Source organism: Leptonychotes weddellii, chromosome 11 (assembly GCF_054177405.1).
Source record: "Leptonychotes weddellii isolate Sample4059 chromosome 11, ASM5417740v2, whole genome shotgun sequence".
Taxonomy (NCBI): domain Eukaryota; kingdom Metazoa; phylum Chordata; class Mammalia; order Carnivora; family Phocidae; genus Leptonychotes; species Leptonychotes weddellii.
Window position 1 is genome coordinate 12,456,734 of NC_138379.1, and position 18,108 is coordinate 12,474,841.

Genomic DNA, 18,108 nt, shown 5'->3' on the forward strand with positions numbered 1-18,108 from the left:
GGGGAGGGAGGAGGGGGGAGGGGAGAAGCAAAAGTTCATAGAGGAAGAGTGTGTGAGGGGGGTGGGTACAGAATATTCTGGCAGTAGTTTTCGTGTGAATCCTCGTGACTTTGGCAAGAGCCAGCTCTGCCTCTAACTTCCACTTTGGGGTGTATTTAGAGATTTACCCCCATGCCCTCACCTGCAGGCCCACCCAGCCTTTCCCCTTGGGTGGTGCCAGAGCCCAGTATTGCCCTCTGCCCACCTGGCCCTGGACTGAGCCCACCCAGGACTCCGCAGCATGCGGCCAGCCCAGGGCCCTGTGAGCCCCGGTGGGAGAGGCATTGTCATCCAGCACTTTCTAGCATTTTCATTTATAAACCCGCTTCACTCACGGAACAATCCTACACAGTGGGAGCTGCTATCATCACCCTACTTTACGGATGAGGGAACTAAGGCACTGAGGTTAAGGGCAGTGCTAGGACTCAGGGCGGCCTGGCCCCAGGATCTGTGCGTGTACCAATCCATCACACCATTTCCCTGTCAGATGGACATACAGACAGGCCGTGGGGTACCCCTGTGGCTCACCAAGGGTTGGGGGGGCAGAAGCTATTATATTGGGCTGGAGGGGGGAAGGGACGGAAGCTAGCAGGGAACAGTGTGGCCCTGCCATCTCTCTGGAGAGCCTCGCTCTCTGGAATTTGTCTATATTTAGCAGGTGGCTGGGCAGGAGGCAGATAAGAACTCCTGAGGAAGGGGTGGGCCCCTTATATAGTGTGGGGGGACGGGTCCTGCTCAGATCCTCTTTGGGTGGCCTGTGTCTGCTCAGTTCCTGGTGTGACCTCTCTCAAGATGCCTGAGCCGGGGAAGAAGCCAGGTAGCTCCAGGCCTGGGGTTGGGGCTGGGTGTGGGGCAAGGAGGGCTGGGGCAGCTGCTATTGGGACGTAGGCCTTAGAGTGAGTTCCTAAGAGTGGGGGCTGTCTTCCGGGTCTTTTTCTGATTCTCAGTTTCTCCTTCCCATCCTTCTGGTAGAGTGAGGGCAAACCAGAGGACCCCTTCCCTGTCCCCATCCCATCTCTTCCTTAGCAAGATGAGGCCCGGGCTGCCCTTTTGGGAAAAGGCCGCCACAGGCAGGAGCCCAAGTTGAATCTATACTTAAGCCCGTCTTGCTGAATGCTCTTGAGCAGGCCCTTGCCCTCTCCCGGCCTCAGTTTCCCTATCCGTACAAGGAGGTACTGGGTTGGTTCTCTCCAGCTGTGAGATTCTCTGCTTTATGAGCCTGCACCCCCATGGCCCCCACACCAGGCGTGACTCCCATGTTGAGGTAATGTAGTCCGTCTGTTCTGGGAGAGGGTGGTTAAGAGGCCCCTGATCCTGGGCCAAGGGCAGAGAAAGTCACAGCCCAGGGACCTTGTCCTGGCCTGTGCTCTTACCAAGGTCGGGCAGGGCAGGGATCCAGCCCCCCAGCCCCCAGCCCCTCCCAGGCCAGCTTTATCTCAGTTGCTGATTCTCAGCCTGAGGCCCTTGGAGAACAAATTTAGCCACATTCAAGTAGGCAGAGAACCTGTCCCTGGCTAAGGGCCCCGGATGGTGGGGGAGAGAGGGGGCTGGGCTTCTCCCGGCAGGGAGGGTGGGGTTTCCAGGCACACACCTAGCAAAATTCTTGTGTGGAGGTTAGGAACACAGCCCCGGCTCTCCTGCCTCCTGGCTGTGTGATCTTAGATAAGTCACTTAACTTCTCTGAACCTCAGTGTCCTCATCTGAGAAATGGGCATAATAATCGTGTCTGCTTCACAGAGCCACTGGAGCATTAAACGAGGTGACGCATTAAAGTGCTTATCGCCGGAGTTAGGAAGAGGGGGTGCGGGGGCGGGCTGCATGGGAAAGCCAGGGGCTCCTCAGCCTCCACGGGCCTGTCTCAGTCTCAGCCTTCAGCAAGAAGCCGAGGTCGGCAGAGGCGGCCGCCGGAAGCCCTGCCATGTTCGAGGCCGAGACAGAGCGGTCGGGAGTAAACGCGCGCTGCCTGCGCGGGGGCAGTGACCTCCGTGCCGGGGACAAGTACGGCCCGGCAGCCGAGGGCACGAGGCACACTCTGACAGTGAGGGACGTGGGCCCTGCCGACCAGGGGCCCTACGCAGTCATCGCTGGCTCCTCCAAGGTCAAGTTTGACCTCAAGGTCATAGAAGCCGGTAAGACCCTGGTCAGCCGTCCCTGAGGTTTGAGCTTCTGGGGGCAGCCCTGCCACGTCCCCATCGCCCAGGGTACAGGAAGCGCTTTTCTATTTTGGCTGTGCCGTCTGCCAGGAATGCCCTTCTCCTCTTTTCTGCAGCAAGACCTCTCTGAAGGTCCCCATGTGCCTCCCTGGCCTGTTCCCGCCTTGGTGGAAGTAGGCGAAATTCAGGGATGACTAAGGCACAGTGGCCTCTGGACACCCGCTCACAGATGGGGACTTGGCGGCTGTGTGCTGCTGGCCGGGAAGCCCTGGTTGCTGGGGGTGTGGAGGGAGCCCCAGCCCAGCCTGGGGAAGGAGAGGAGGGACGGAGCTCAGAGCTGCTGGGGCAGACCCGCCGGGACGTGGGCACACAGTTTGCGAGGGGGAGAAGGCGAGACGCACGCTGCTGATTTAACCAGCCCTCAGAGATGGAGGGGGACCAGGGACAAGAGGAGCGCTCTCTGGTGAGAAGCTGCTCCCCCACCCCTGCCCCTGCCCCTTCCAGTGAAGGCAGAGCCTGTGCCGAGCCCTGCTCCTGCCCCTGCTGAGGCTCCTGGGGCCCCCGGCGAAGCCCTGGCCTCAGCCACTGAGGAGAAAGGAGGCTCCCCGAGTCCTGAAGGTGAGAGGGGTGGTGCAGGGAGGGCCAGGGCCAGTGGATGGGGTGACCCAGGGCAGGTCTCAAAGGCCTCTGCTCACAGGGTCAAGCTCAGCAGTCCCTGATGGCTTGGGTGCCCCTGATGACCCCATCGGCCTCTTTGTGATGAGGCCACAGGACGGCGAGGTGACCACAGGTGAGTGTGGGCTGCAGTACCCGGGGGTGGGGTGGGGAACCGGGCAGCAGGGCGCCCCCTCAGCCCAGCCTGGCGCCCCTCTCTGTAGGTGGCAGCATCACCTTCTCTGCACGTGTGGCTGGAGCCAGCCTCCTGAAGCCGCCCACGGTCAAGTGGTTCAAAGGCAAGTGGGTGGATCTGAGCAGCAAAGTGGGCCAGCACCTGCAGCTGCACAGTAGCTACGACCGGACCAGCAAGGTGGGGCCTGCAGGCCGAGGGGCCTGGGGGCGTGGGGCGGGAGGAGGGCACGGGGAGCCCCTGGGGGGCCCCAGAGGCATGGGGAGTCCTGGGGGTCACCCTGAGACTGAGGGCACACAGGAGGTGCAAGGAAGAAGCCTGGGGAGGCTGGAAAGCAGGTTGGGTGGCCAGGCGTACACGGGGAGGACGGGGAGGCCCAGGGGACCTATGGGACCTGGGGGGCTTGCAGGGCATGATCATCTCAAGGGGGCGTAATAAAACTGGGGGGGGGGGGCATCAGCCAATGAGGATGTAAAGCCCCTGGATAGATGTGTATCAGAGCCCAAGCGGCCCTTCATTATACAGATGAAGATACCAAAGCTTGAGAGGTTGTTTTTGCTGGTCTGAGGTCACTCAGAGCCAGGCCTCGAACCTGTGCTTTGACTCCCAGCTTCTGCTCCTCCTCCCACTCTTCCACAGTTCTGGCCCAGGCAAGTGGGCCTCTGGCAGGGCAGGGGCAACATGTTCAGTTGCGTGGGTTGTGCACTGGACAAAAGTGCCTCATCTTAAGTGAATGTCATTTGCCTTGTAGGCATCACAGATTTATATTTTATCACCACCCTGTGCCAGCAGATGGCAGTCATGTGTCTTGAAAAGGGGCTCCTTTTCCTGTTTACACAAAACCCTATGGAATAACTAAACCCGGAGGGCTGAGAAGGTTGGTGGCCATTAGCCACTCCCAGCCTCCTTTAGGAGTGAAGGGCCTCCTCTTCTGGCCCCTGGTCTCCCTTGACACCTCACCTCCACAGGTCTACCTGTTTGAGTTGCACATTACAGATGCCCAGGCTACCTTTGCGGGCGGCTACCGCTGTGAGGTGTCCACCAAGGACAAATTTGACAGCTGCAACTTCACTCTCACTGTCCACGGTGAGGGGAGCCTGGCGTCTGTCCTGGGCTCGGAGTCCCCTTGGGTCCTGTCCCCCATGTCTGCCCCCATTTCCCAACACGAAGGAGGGTACCTGGTCCTGCTCAGTGCAGCTCATACAGAGCCATGAAAGAAACCCATGGAGGCTTCCAGGGTTGGGGTGGGGTCTGACAGCCACGTCCAGCTCTCACCTGGGGTCTCAGTCATCGTGGTGTCCCAGGCTCCTGGCACAGGTGGACAGGTGAAGGGTGAGCCCAGAGCTGAGTGGGAGATCAGCCACCTCTAAGGGACCAGGGACCATCAACTGCCCCATCAACCCCAGAAAGGCTCAGAATGTGGGGTCCCGGGGTAGACGCCCACTCTCACGGGTCATGGATGGGCAGGTCTGTGCTACTCAGAGATCCCAGGGCCGGGCTTCTGGGATCCCTTGGAGCCCCTTCCCTGTCTCACCTCCCTCTCTGCACCCAGAGACCGTTGGTCCCGGAGACCTGGACCTCCGATCAGCATTCCGCCGCACGTGAGTGATTCTCTCTCCTCAGGGCCTGGGGGAGGCCAGCGCTGGAGTCTGAGGCCCCTCAGGGTTAGGGCTGGGAGTGATGTGGTGGGGGGATGTGGGGGACAGAGACGAAGTTGATAAGGATGGGGGACAGCAAGATCCCCTGGGCAGGTGAGGAACTTGTTCTAACCCCCACAGGAGCCTGGCTGGAAGTGGTCGGCGGGTCAGGTACCCTTCTCCCAGCCCCTACCTGTCCAGTACACACACCCCAGGGGTCAGATGGATAGGGAGCCCCCATCCAGCCAGTGTCCCTTCCTTTCCCCACCCCCATCCCCACCCCAAGCCCATTCCAGTTGGCTCCACTGCAGCCTTACTGGAGGTTCCTGTCCACAGTGACAGCCATGAGGATGCTGGAACTCTGGACTTCAGCTCACTGCTGAAGAAGAGGTGAGCCCCTGGGTAGCAGCTCCTGAGGCAGATGGCGAGGCCCTGGTTCAAATCCCGGCAACGCGGTTTTCTGACTGTGCGGCCCGGAGCCGGTTACTGAACTCTCGGAGCCGGTTTCCTAGTCTGTCAGCTGGGACGGTCCTGGTGTTGGGAAGCGCAGAGGGCTCTGCAGACATTGTATCCTGTGAACTCACATCCTCACGGGGTCACCCACGGTCCCTGACACCTGAGTCTACGAGAGCTTACCTCAGTAGGCTCCGGGGACCCAGAGAGGCTGGGAATTGCTCCTGCAGTCCCTCCAACTGACTTCGTGTCCTCTCCCTCTCTCTCCCGGACCCTGCATTATGGCGGATGCTGCTGCGGCCCAGAGAGTAAGCATCAGGCGGGGGCTTTGGGGCAGCAGGGTGCCGGCCGGGGCTGGGAGTCAGACGGTCCTGGGTGTGGATCCCCACTGACCAGGGCTCTGAGCTTCCGGTTCTCCTGATAGCCACCTGCCAGAGCTCAGGAGGGGCAAACAAGGCAATGTGTGCGGGGCAGTGTAAATGGAGGGGCAGGGGTGTGTGGGGGGGACACGAGGGCCCATGGGCTGTGGCCCCAGGTCCGTGTGGGCAGGGGTCCCACGCCTCTAACGGTCCACTGCCTTTCTGCCCTGCGGAGCAGCAGTTTCCGGAGGTGAGTGCCTGATGAAGCCCGCACCCCTGCCACCCCCCCTTCCCCGGGACTCCCCCGTGCTGAACCTTAAGTCCAGTGCCAGCTCATGCTGCACCACCAGAGGGGAAGGGGCAGAGGGGCGGGGCAGCTCCTTGGTCCTGGGCCCCAGGGGAGGGAGAGGTCCACAGGGTATCCCTTGAGGCCTCTCGGCCGGACTGCGGACGCAGGGACTCGAGGCTGGAGGCGCCAGCCGAGGAGGACGTGTGGGAGATCCTGCGGCAGGCATCCCCGTCCGAGTACGAGCGCATCGCCTTCCAGCACGGCATCACCGACCTGCGCGGCATGCTCAAGAGGCTCAAGGGCATGAAGCGGGATGAGAAGAAGAGCACAGGTGAGCTGGCGCCTGCTGTCCAAGAGGACAGGGCACGCTCGTTCGCACACACGGGGTGCGGTGGGGGGCGGGGGACAGTCCAGCTTAGCCCAGAGACACACAGCGGAGACCCGGAGAGAGAACGGGGGGGGCGGGGGTGGGGAGGCGGGAGGGTGGGAGGACAGGGCTGTCTGGCACAGCCACAGGCCACCACGGTGGGTGTGCGCCTTCTGGGGGAGCAGGGGTGGCGGAGCGGGGGGGGGCGGCAATGACTGCGGTGCTCAGCCTTTCAGAAGAAGCTGGAGCCGGCCTACCAGGTGAGCAAGGGCCACAAGATCCGGCTGACCGTGGAGCTGGCCGACCCCGACGCCGAGGTCAAGTGGCTTAAGAATGGGCAAGAGATCCAGATGAGCGGCAGGTGCGGTGGGGTTGGGGGTGGTGGGAGCAGGCCCGGGAGCTCCGGGGGGGCCCTGGAGGCTCCCTAGCCTGCTCTCCCTGCCTCTCGCCACCCATGTTCTCTATCTCTGCCCGGTTCCTGCCTGTCTCTCCCCATTTTCCTCTCTCTGGGTCTGATTTCCCATCTTCCTGTTTCTGCCTCTGTTCTTGCTCTTTTTCCCTTCATCTCGCTTCCTCTCATCGGGACGCTCCCGTGGCCCCTTCTACTCCACAGCAAGTAAGGCCCGGCTCCCAGGGGGAAGGCTTGGGGCGGGGGCACGGGGTCCCAACAGGGGGTTGCGCAGGGCACCCGGGGCCCAGGAGGTGAGTGATGGCTTTCCCCCCACTCTCCCGCGGCCCGGGGCGCAGGTACATCTTCGAGTCCATCGGTGCCAAGCGCACACTGACCATCAGCCAGTGCTCACTGGCGGACGATGCGGCCTACCAGTGCGTGGTGGGTGGCGAGAAGTGCAGCACGGAGCTCTTCGTCAAAGGTGGGCCTGGCCCCGGGACCCTGGGAGCCTGCGGCTCTGGGGGGCAGGGCTGCAGACGACGGGGCCGTCTCGTTCTGCCTACGTGACAGAGCCCCCCGTGCTGATCACTCGGCCCCTGGAAGACCAGCTGGTGATGGTGGGACAGCGCGTGGAGTTTGAGTGTGAAGTGTCCGAGGAGGGGGCCCAGGTCAAATGGTGAGTGCCTGGGGCATGGGGGCGTGGGCAGGGCTGGGGGTGCGCACCGTGGGCCTCCGCGAAGGAGGCCACAGCGCTTGCTGCCCGCCCACTGGCCAGGCTGAAGGATGGGGTGGAGCTGACCAGGGAGGAGACCTTCAAATACCGGTTCAAGAAGGACGGCCAGAGACACCACCTGATCATCAATGAGGCGACGCTGGAGGACGCCGGGCACTATGCGCTGCGCACCAGTGGGGGCCAGGCGCTGGCCGAGCTCATTGTGCAGGGTGAGGCCGCTCAGCCCCAGCGCCACCCCCGGCCGTGCACGGGAACCAGGCCCACCCAGGATGGAAGCCTGCGTGACCTTGGGCCACTCACTCTGACACACTGAGCCTTACCTTTCTCATCTGTAGACGGCAGCTGCTGAGGTGGCGACCTCAGAGAGCACTGGGGGGTCAGATCACCTGGTTGGTGTCCCCCCCACCCTAGAGATTCCTTGTGTGCACTGTACCACCGTCTGCACACACGCATCACACTCATGCATGCACACGTGTTTGCACGTGCCCACGTGATCGCCACAGGGGTTCACGCCCACGCCCACACACACCCTCCCCAGCTCACTGGCTCTGCCCCGCCCCCCAGAGAAAAAGCTGGAGGTGTACCAGAGCATCGCGGACCTGACGGTGGGCGCGAAGGACCAGGCGGTGTTCAAGTGTGAGGTGTCCGACGAGAACGTGCGGGGCGTGTGGCTGAAGAACGGGAAGGAGCTGGTGCCCGACAGCCGCATAAAGGTGTCCCACATTGGGCGGTGAGTGTGCGGGGCTCAGCCCCATCGCAGAGGGGGGCAGGCAGATGGGGGGGAGACACTGAGACAGAGACAGGCAGAGAGACAGAGGGAGAAACAGAAAAGCAGACAGACAGAGACAGAGACTGAGATAGAGACACATAGAGAGACAGGGAAAAACAGAGACATAGAAAGAGAGAGATAGAGACAGAGACAGAGATGGACAGAAAGAGAGACAGACACAGGACAGAAACTGAGATAGACAAAGAGAAGAGAGACAGAGACAGAGAGATGGAAGCGTATGGAAGGGAGTCCTGCAGAGGCCGAGGACAGAGATAAGAGAAGCAGTGAGGGAGATAGACAGGCTGGGAGCCCCCCAGCCCCCGGCCCCCAGCTCATGACCAGGGCAGGGCAGGAGGCCACCCGGAGGCCAGCTCTGGCCAGGGGCCCTAACTCTCTCCCACTCTCTTACTCATGCCTCGAGCATCTGGGCTGGCCCGTGCTGGGCCCAAGGTCACAGAGATTAGTGAGACCAGCCCCTGCTCAGTCTCCAAGGGCCCAGCCAAGGGGCACTTGTAGATTGTCTACCTCTGAAAACAAGTGAGGGACTGGAAAGTCAAAAATAGAGAAAGAAAGCATTTAAAATACCAGACCACCACTGAGCTAGGGGTGGGGCAAGGGCCCTTGGAGCCCTGACTATGGTAAGGCTGCTGGGGGGTGGGTGGCCCAGGGGGGTCCCCTGAGCCACCACTTCTCTGCAGGGTCCACAAACTGACCATTGACGACGTCACGCCTGCGGACGAGGCTGACTATAGCTTTGTGCCTGAGGGCTTTGCCTGCAACCTGTCGGCCAAGCTCCATCTCATGGGTGAGCTGGCACCCGGCCGGGGTGGGGGCCCCGTTGCTGGGCTCTGCCTTCACCCCCCTGCCCCGTGCCACTTGCTCATCCTTCTTTTGCAGAGGTCAAGATCGACTTCGTGCCCAGGCAGGGTGAGTGTCGGGACCTCTTCCCTGTGCCCCCCTCCACCCATGTCCCCCTCCAGTCCCAAGCAGAAGGAAGAGCAAGGAACCTGGAGTGGGGACCCCAAGACCCAGCCCCAGCTCTACCACTCACAACTATGGGCCAGTTATAATCTCTAGAAACCTCAGTTTCCTCATCTCTAAAGTGGGAATCCTGATAGGACCTCCTCCATGGGGGGCAGGAAAGTTGAGATGAGATGATGTGAGACTTCATTATTAAATCTTTTCTGCCTTTATTTTTTTTTTAATTATTTGTTTTTAGAGTGGGGAGGGGCAGAGGGTGAGGGAGAGAGAGAATCTTAAGCAGGCTCCACACCCTGCCCAGAGCCCGACTCAGGGCTCCATCTCACAACCATGAGATCATGACCTGAACCGAAAGCAAGAGTCCAGATGCTCAGTGGATTGAGCCACCCAGGCGCCCCAAATCTTTTCTTTTAGAAGTACCCCTGCTGCTTGTAGATTAAACATCTATCAGGCATTCTAGAGTCCTAACTTCAGGAGAATAGTCCAGGCTGAGGCATGCTCTAGGTCAGTGCTTTCCAAACTAAGTTCACTGCCTAGGATACTCCATTTTAAAAGGCATTCCATGGTGAAGTAAGTTTGGGAAGCACCGAACCTTGCTCCACCTCTTGCTGATTCAGAAACTGTGTTAGCATGTCAAAGGCTCTAGAAAATCCCGTGGTAAAGAAATGTGCTAAACTGTGTTTTAATCCAGGGTTTCCTACTTGATTTGACCATGGAAACGTCTTTTTTCTTTTTTCTGGCAGGACATTGGTGTTTCCCCTAAACACAGTGTGAGAAATGCTTAGGCGACCTAGCGTTACAGACCTCCCAGGGAATTTCCTGGGGGGAGGGGGGAATGGAAACGTTCTAGATCTTGATGGAGGGGTGGTTGCTCTGGTGTACACATTTGCCAAAACTCGTCAAGCTGTGTGCTCAAATGTTGGCATTTTATTATGTGTAAATTATGCCTCAGAGTGATTTAAAAACAACCAGGGACATGTGCTCCTTCCAGTTTCCCCCCTCTGTCATGGGCCTTTTTCTGACCTACCCCATCCCCGCCCAGAACCTCCCAAGATCCACCTGGACTGCCCGGGCCGCAAGCCGGACACCATTGTGGTTGTGGCTGGGAACAAGCTACGCCTGGATGTCCCCATCTCCGGGGACCCTGCGCCCACTGTGATTTGGCAGAAGACCATCACACAGGTACTCCCTCCTCCACGTCCCCATCTGTCAAATGGGCGCATGGGACCACCCGTCCCCGACCCACGTGGGGGCACAACCTACAGCCTGTCACTGACGCTCAGGGGCCAGGGGGGTGGGTGAGGTGGGCAGCAGAGTGGGGGTGGGGCAAAGGGGGGACAGAGGCACCCCTGGGCAGGGATTCTCTCTGGGCTGAGTCAGCCCCTGTTCCCCGCCCCCCACTTCCCTCCTGCTCTGTTCCCAGAAAAACAAGGTCCCGGCAGGGCCAGCCCCCGATGCCCCGGGGGCTGCAGGTGCCAGTGATGAGTGGGTGTTTGACAGGAAGGTGAGTGCGGCTGACGGTGGGCTCGAGCTCGTTGGCCTTCCGTCCTCTTCTGCCTACATGGTCTCCACCCTTCCGTGAGGTCTCCGTGAAGGCGCCACATCTGGCTAGCTGTGCTCCTGCCCCGGGCACGGTCGCCGTGGGACGCCCGTGCCTCAGTTGGGCAAAGTCCCCTTAACGTTGCTAGGATGCCCTCCTGACGGGGCTGTTCCCTGACTCCCAGCTTCCCCACCAGGGAGTGGGTTTCCCTGTACGACCAGCTGCCTGGGCACCACTCAAGTCAGCTTTTCTGGGCACCATCGGCTCCTCCACCCACCTGAGAACTTTCAGGATCCCCAGCTCTGTAAGGTCATGTTATTCCCATTCAGCAGATGAGAAAACTGAGGCACAGAGAGAGAAGTTCCACGACAGAGCTAGAGCTAGAGCTAGAGCCCAAGACCCTCGCTCCAGTGCTTTGCCCCCGGCAGGCACGAAATCAAGGTTTTGGGACTAGGCGCTCACATGAGAGTTTCCACTCAGGCTGCATCTGCTCCCCGGACCCTGCTCTGAGCTCTGATCCTACCTCGGGCCACCGCAGAGGCTGTCGAAGCCTGTGGGGTCCGACTGGGGCCCTTCTCCCCAAGCTCCCCTCCCCCCCAGCTGCTGTGTGAGACCGAGGGCCGGGTCCGCGTGGAGACCACCAAGGACCGTAGCATCTTCACTGTTGAGGGGGCAGAGAAGGAAGATGAGGGTGTCTACATCGTCACGGTGAAGAACCCTGTGGGCGAGGACCAGGTCAACCTCACAGTCAAGGTCATCGGTGAGGCTGGCTGGCCCAGGGCCAAGAGGGAAGACAGAGGGGCAACCAGGGAGGGCCCATCCGTTCACTCGTTTAGTCGTTTGACAAACATCACAGGGCGTGCTCTCAGCTCTGTGGAGAGGGTTGGGATTAGGGTGAATATGGGCAGTGGGGAACCATAAAGCGTTGATCACAGGCTGGTGACTGGATCAGAGCCGCGTTCTAGAAATATCCATGGGGTGGTGGAGGCAGGCTCTAGTTGTTGTGAGAGAACTAGCAGCATTGGCCCTGGGCCCGGGCAGGGCTGATGTGGGTCCACCCCCCTCCCCAGATGTGCCAGATGCCCCGGCAGCCCCCAAGATCAGCAATGTGGGTGAGGACTCCTGCGTGGTGCAGTGGGAACCACCTGCCTATGACGGTGGCCAGCCGGTCCTGGGTGAGTGGAGGGCACGGGGATAGAGCCCGAGGGCCGGGGTGTGGGGGTGTCTGGGCCCCAGCCTGGAGCTCCTGCCTCCCCTCCATCAGGCTACATCCTGGAGCGCAAGAAGAAGAAGAGCTACCGGTGGATGCGGCTGAACTTTGACCTGCTGCGGGAGCTGAGCCACGAGGCCCGGCATATGATCGAGGGCGTGGTGTATGAGATGCGAGTCTACGCGGTCAACACCATCGGCATGTCCAGGCCCAGCCCTGCCTCCCAGCCCTTCATGCCGATCGGTGAGGCTGCCTGGCCTGGCACTGCCCCTCGCCCCCCCCCCCGGTCCACGGCTGCACTGTGGGCGGCCACCACACTAGGCGTTTACATCATGGTCCCCTTTAAGCCTCAGCAGGGGACAGTCCTCTTCATTTCACAGATGAAGGAAGGGGGTTCCCAGACGTCCCCTAGCTGGTAGGGGTGGAACCGAGACACACCACTCTGACTATTGGTGCCTCTCGGGCCTCACTTTCCACATCTTTAAAATGGGGATGATGACAATATCTACTCTATGGAACTGCTGTTAGGATGGCATACAGCAGGTGCTCAAAAAATGTTAATGGTCCCCTCTTCCCCGTTCCCTGCAACCAGGGTTTGTCATATATGGGACAGAGTGAGGGCACTGGCTGCCTGGGGGGTCCAAGGGGCTTGGGTCTGTGGAAAGGACCCTGGACTGGACTCGGAGATGGAGTTTGCAGAGTCGGCTCCATCACCCCGGGGAGGACCATCTGGGGTCACGGGGGTCGAGAGGGAGGAACAGACGCTGAGGGTGTGCCAGGCTCTTGAGCACAGCTGTTCCTACCAGGACACGACAGGGGGTGGGGCAGCTGTCGGGGGCAGAGGCAGGCGCCCCCCTCTGGCCCTAGGAGGGGGCACAGCTTGCAGCAAGGAGCAGGGGTTCCGTGGGGAGAAGGCTCCAGGCCTCTCTCTTTAGGGACTGACTCCCAGTTTGCTGAACTCTTAGCCAGCTCGTCTAACCATACAGCGCCAGGAGACTCCCTGTTTTAGGCCGGTTTTTCCTTAAATGCTACATTTATAGCATTTCCTCTGTTGTTGGACGAAGTGGCTCCTTGTAAGCACATTTGCGTTCTTTGGGGTATCTTTTCCTATTCAGAGCTCTCTTTTGTGTTGCTGTTCGTTTGTTTTTAAGCCTATCTAGAGACATGTCTTTTCACAGAGCTGAAATATTTCTGACAGAGCTTGGAAGCCAGACAACGGGGAAAGTGCCCCTGTGTGACCAGTGGCCAGTCGAGGGTCTGGGTCCCAGCCCTTCGGTTTTCTGGGTGGTGCCGGCCCACCCGGACCCCTCTCTGACTCGCCCTCTGCCTAGGCCCCCCGAGGGAGCCCACCCGGACCCCTCTCTGACTCGCCCTCTGCCTAGGTCCCCCGAGGGAGCCCACCCGGACCCCTCTCTGACTCGCCCTCTGCCTAGGCCCCCCGAGTGAGCCCACCCACCTGGCGGTGGAGGATGTGTCCGACACCACCGTCTCCCTCAAGTGGCGGCCGCCGGAGCGCGTGGGAGCTGGAGGCCTGGACGGCTACAGCGTGGAGTGCTGCCGGGAAGGCTGTGAGTGCCCCGGCCCTGGGCCTCCCCACCATTACCCTCCTCTGAACCAGCCTCCGGGCCAGGCACCTGTCACCCCGCTGGGCCCCAGATGGCCACGGGAGGGTGCGCAGCGGGGTGGCCTGTTGATGCTGACGCTTCCCGTGGGCTTCCCCCGGCCAGGCTCGGAGTGGGTGGCCGCCCTGCAGGGGCTGACAGAGCGCACCTCGATGCTGGTGAAGGACCTGCCCACCGGGGCCCGGCTGCTCTTCCGTGTGCGCGCCCACAACATGGCAGGGCCTGGAGCCCCCGTCGCCACCAAGGAGCCCGTGACGGTGCAGGAGATACTGCGTGAGTGGCCCTGTGCAGTCACAGGGCAGACCTGCCACGTGCGCCCTGGTCCTTGGGGTCAGTGGAAGGGGGCACATCCAGGGAGCCCCTGCTGGGAAAAGGGACCGAACGCTGTGCAGGGAGAGGAGGGTCGGAGGCTTTATTCGTGCCCCAGGCCCAGGGCAAATATTTGGAGAGGGCTCCCTGAGTTTTTCCGGGACAGGGTTCTGGGACAGGGAACATGGAGGTCATTACGCCATTGTCTTTGAGCTCTGTTCTATGAGCCTCTCAGTTCCACAGGTATTGTCCCTGGGCTCATGACTCAGCGTCAGATTGGCCCATCTGGGATCCACTTCCCATTCTTCTATTCCCAGCAGAGGATCAGTTATGTAAAGATTGGAAAGAGGCAGCAGACCGGTGGAAACAGCCTGAGGGATAGGGTAGAGACCAAAACCCTACATTTGCATCCTGGCCTGTGACTTGCTAGCTGTGTGACCTCGAACCCGTTGCTCACCCTCTCTGATCCCTGCCTCTCAGAGCGGTGTGGTGAGGCTGAGGTGGAAGCAGGGATTTTGTAGATGACCTGGGGCCGGGACTGGGGCTGGGGGAGCTAAAGGAGGGGCGTTTTCCTTAGCTGCAGCCTTCTGGCTCCGCCTCCGGAGGGGAGGAGCTGTGGCGCTCCTCAGGGCGGAGCTTTCCCCTTGCTGAGCCGCCCGCTTGGCACCCACAGAGCGGCCACGGCTCCAGTTGCCCAGGCACCTGCGCCAGACCATCCAGAGAAAGGTTGGGGAGCCCGTGAACCTCCTCATTCCTTTCCAGGTAGGGCCAGCCACCGTCCCTGTCCCCCGCCTCGTGTGTCATCTATGCCTAGCAGGGAGATGTGTCTCGGGCTGACCAGACCCTGAAATGCCACCCAGTCGTGCCAGGCTCGGGGGTGAGCTGTTCCTCCCCACAGGGCAAGCCCCGGCCTCAGGTGACCTGGACCAAAGAGGGGCAGCCCCTGGCAGGTGAGGAGGTGAGCATCCGCAACAGCCCCACAGACACCATCCTGTTCATCCGGGCTGCTCGCCGGGCCCACTCTGGCACCTACCAGGTGATGCTGCGAATTGAGAACATGGAGGACAAGGCCACGCTGGTCCTGCAGATCGTTGGTGCGTGGTGCTGGGGCCCCTCCTCTGGGATGCCTGGAGCCCCCACAGAAGGTGGCGGGCCAGCTCAGGAGGTGTGTTCCAGCTGGGCTCTCTCCTGCAGACAAGCCAAGCCCTCCCCAGGATATTCGGGTCATTGAAGCATGGGGTTTCAACGTGGCTCTGGAGTGGAAGCCACCCCAAGATGATGGCAACACAGAGATCTGGGGGTACACGGTACAGAAAGCTGACAAGAAGACCATGGTGAGCCTGGGGTCCTGGGCCCCCCATATATACCCTCCTTAGGGCCAGGCAGACCTGGCCCCAGCTCCCGCCTCAGTCATTAGAATGGGTCTGCCGCTCATCCTCCCTCTCTGACCTGGTTCCCTCCACAGTTGGGGTGTAGACACCAGGGGTACCCAGGAGAGGTCCCTGGCAGATAGTAGGGCCAGCCCCCAGAGAGCCCCCCTTTCCTCCACACCCCCAGGAGTGGTTCACCGTCTTGGAGCATTACCGCCGTACTCACTGCGTGGTGTCAGAGCTCATCATTGGCAATGGCTACTACTTCCGGGTCTTCAGCCATAACATGGTGGGACCCAGTGACAAAGCCGCCACCACCAAGGAGCCTGTGTTTGTCCCCAAACCAGGTGCTGTACCTCTACTCCCACCCCCAGCAGGAGCTGGGGCAGGGAGGCGGTGGGAGCAGGGAGGGGGCCGAGTGTGGGGTGACACTCTTGGTACAAAGTCCTATCACCAACAGGCATCACGTATGAGCCCCCCAGCTATAAGGCCCTGGACTTCTCTGAGGCCCCGAGCTTCACCCGCCCCCTGGTGAGCCGCTCAGTCATCGCCGGCTACAATGCTACCCTCTGCTGTGCTGTCCGGGGTAGCCCCAAGGTACAGAGCTTGGGGTCCCGGGCCAGGCCGACTCAGGAGGCAGGGTTCAGAGGCTCCAACCACCAGCGGTCCTCTCCCCAGCCTTTCCCTGCGTTCTGTCCCACGGGGCTCAGGGCCGGGCGCCTCTGCCTGAAGAGGGCCTTGGCAGTCTCCATCGGTTCCCTGTTCATTCCCTGCTTGGGTATCGTGTGGACTCCAGTGGGAGCCCCTAGAATAGAAAGAGGTTCCCGCGAGGTCTCCTGTCAACCTGAGATGGTCTCCCTTCCTCCCGTTACCTGACGTATAGCCCAAGATTTCCTGGTTCAAGAACGGCCTGGACCTGGGGCAAGATGCCCGCTTCCGCATGTTCAGCAAGCAGGGATTGTTGACCCTGGAGATTAGAAAGCCCTGCCCCTTTGACGGGGGCATCTACGTCTGTAGGGCCACCAACTTACAAGGCGAGGCACAGTGTGAGTGCCGCCTGGAAGTACGAGGTGAGGAGCCCACGGGACCAGGGTCCGGGGTGGTGGAGAAGGCAGGGAACCAGCTGGGACCCTGCTGGCCTGGCCCACGCAGCTCCTCTGGCTGAAAGAGCAATGACCCTGTCGTGTCCAACGTGGGCATTGGCTTCTGGGCTCTGCTGCCACAGCTGCCCCCTCGGCCTCCCAGGAGGCTGGCGGGGGGAGGACGTGCAAGGTGCTGGGAGAGGGAACACACGTGTGGCATGGCCTCCTTCTCCCCTGCAGTGCCTCAGTGACCCAGCTGGCTCCCCGGAGACGGCCAGGTATGTCCTCCAAGCCATCCCAACGCCCCCGGCCCAAGTCAGAGGCTGAGCCCTGGTCCTCGGTTCGGGGGCAGCCATCAGGAAACAGAGGTGCAGGCGCCTCTTCCCAGGGTTTCAGTCAAGTGCATTCACAAGGGAACCCGTGTTACAGGTGCTGCAGGATGCCGGCCCGTGTCCCGGGAGCCTGGAAGGACGCTGCACAAGCCGCCTTCCTGCTGTTGGATGTGTGTGCTCAAGTGTGTATCCGGGGGCTGGGCTGGGGGAGCGTCAGGATGGCAAGGCCGTGAAGACGAGCAGGCCTGGGGCTCTGCACAGACCGAACCACCGGAGCTCCCCCTGGAAGCTCTCAGGACTTTGGGGCAGAAAGTTGGTGGGCGCAGGAGATGGTGGCTGGGGACAGGCCTTTCTGGCCTGCCGCGTGTTCTCACAGGCTATAGGGCAATAAAAGACGACTGCAGTCAGAGAGCTGGCTCTTCTTGTCCGATGTGTTTGTTTTCACAAAAAGCCCAGGGAAAGACACTTGACCTTCCGAGCAAACTGAGGCAGGTATTCTGTCTCCCGGGTGAGAGGGGAATCCTAAACCCACAAGACACTAGAAGAAACCTCCGTCTTCCCCCACCGCGCATGTTCTTCCAGTGAGGAAAGCAAGGGGCAGTGACGGAGGGGGTGTATTAGCAACAGAGCTGACACCCAAGGCTCTCCCGCCTGGTCCCCCGTGCTCTGTATGCTCTTTGTCCTGCCGACCTGTGCTCACAGCAGCCTGGACGCGGGGCGGAGCTGAACTTCAGTGTGGCTCTGGGCCCATAAAGCCTGGAATGGAGCTGCCCCAGGCTGCCTTGGGGTTCCAGTGCGTAAGAAGCCCACGGCCCTTCCACACCTGTTTCCCAGTAGGAGAGGGCAGTCCTGTCCAGCACAAGATACTGGGAAACAGGGCCCTCCTCTGCTCTTCCTTCCCCCGTGGGAGCCTAAATCCAGTCATCAGTTTACTTTTGGGAAGAGGAAGCCAACGGGTCTCAGAGGTGCCCTAACAGAATGTGGATGGTCTTGGGGCGCCTGGGTGGCTCAGTCGGTTAAGCATCGGACTCTTGATTTTGGCTCAGGTCAGGATCTGAGGGTCATGAGATCGAACCCTGCATGGAGCTCCACGCTGGGTGTGGAGCCTGCTTAAGATTCTCCTCCCCTCCCCCACTGCCCCTGCACTGCTCTCTCTCAAAAAAAAGAAAAGAAAAAAATAAGTGGATGGTCTTTCTTGTCCTAGGGAGTGCCAGAGGTTTCCCCATGGCATAGAAAAAAACAATTCCAGGAAGCCTGGTCCTAGGGTTCCTTCTGTCCGAGTTCTACCCAACCCAAGGCACTGCTGGCCAAGAGCTCAGAGCCCGGGGCTCCAGGCCCTGTCCAAGTCACACCCTGAGTCACATCCCCTCTCTGGACCACGCCTGTGAGGGGCAAGGGGAGCCTTGGTTTTTCCTTCACTGCTACGTGACTCTGCTCAGGTGTCTTAGCCGGGTTTGGCTGCTTCCTCTGGTGGCCAGTTCTCAGCTCAGCACCCCCCTGCAGGACTAGGGGGCAGAGGGCAGGAAGCCCTCCCCAACCTCTCCCTGGGCGTCCAGGAAGCCAGGTGAGGGGCACTGCTGGGTCAGTGGGGTGGGAGGCTGGGCCTCCAGCACGCCAGGACTCGG

General features: G+C 60.8%; 1 protein-coding gene across 1 annotated transcript; it reads left to right on the top strand.

Moving 5' to 3' along the window:
* The first annotated feature begins 767 nt into the window (after nucleotides 1-767).
* MYBPC3 (myosin binding protein C3) lies at nucleotides 768-16,900 on the top strand. The gene is made up of 33 exons (XM_081798158.1): nucleotides 768-856; nucleotides 1,902-2,168; nucleotides 2,697-2,810; nucleotides 2,890-2,982; nucleotides 3,071-3,219; nucleotides 4,008-4,125; nucleotides 4,592-4,640; nucleotides 4,818-4,847; nucleotides 5,013-5,066; nucleotides 5,724-5,738; nucleotides 5,945-6,108; nucleotides 6,373-6,505; nucleotides 6,892-7,016; nucleotides 7,106-7,211; nucleotides 7,311-7,477; nucleotides 7,833-7,998; nucleotides 8,736-8,842; nucleotides 8,935-8,964; nucleotides 10,061-10,200; nucleotides 10,442-10,522; nucleotides 11,159-11,318; nucleotides 11,629-11,733; nucleotides 11,823-12,011; nucleotides 13,202-13,336; nucleotides 13,496-13,663; nucleotides 14,373-14,461; nucleotides 14,598-14,793; nucleotides 14,894-15,033; nucleotides 15,257-15,416; nucleotides 15,530-15,666; nucleotides 15,953-16,139; nucleotides 16,392-16,429; nucleotides 16,581-16,900. Exons 1-32 carry the CDS (start codon nucleotides 832-834, stop codon nucleotides 16,400-16,402), a joined length of 3,810 nt encoding a protein of 1,269 aa, XP_081654284.1. The 5' UTR covers nucleotides 768-831; the 3' UTR covers nucleotides 16,403-16,429; nucleotides 16,581-16,900.
* Nucleotides 16,901-18,108: the final 1,208 nt, after the last annotated feature.

What these genes read in the sequence shown, in the direction of transcription:
- MYBPC3 (XM_081798158.1), top strand. Translation starts at nt 832, where the DNA reads ATGCCTGAGCCGGGGAAGAAGCCAG. An exon ending in CCTCAAGGTCATAGAAGCCG is followed by an intron (nt 2,169 to 2,696) that starts GTAAGACCCTGG and finishes TGCCCCTTCCAG; the next exon opens with TGAAGGCAGAGCCTGTGCCG. An exon ending in GGCAGAAGACCATCACACAG is followed by an intron (nt 10,201 to 10,441) that starts GTACTCCCTCCT and finishes CTCTGTTCCCAG; the next exon opens with AAAAACAAGGTCCCGGCAGG.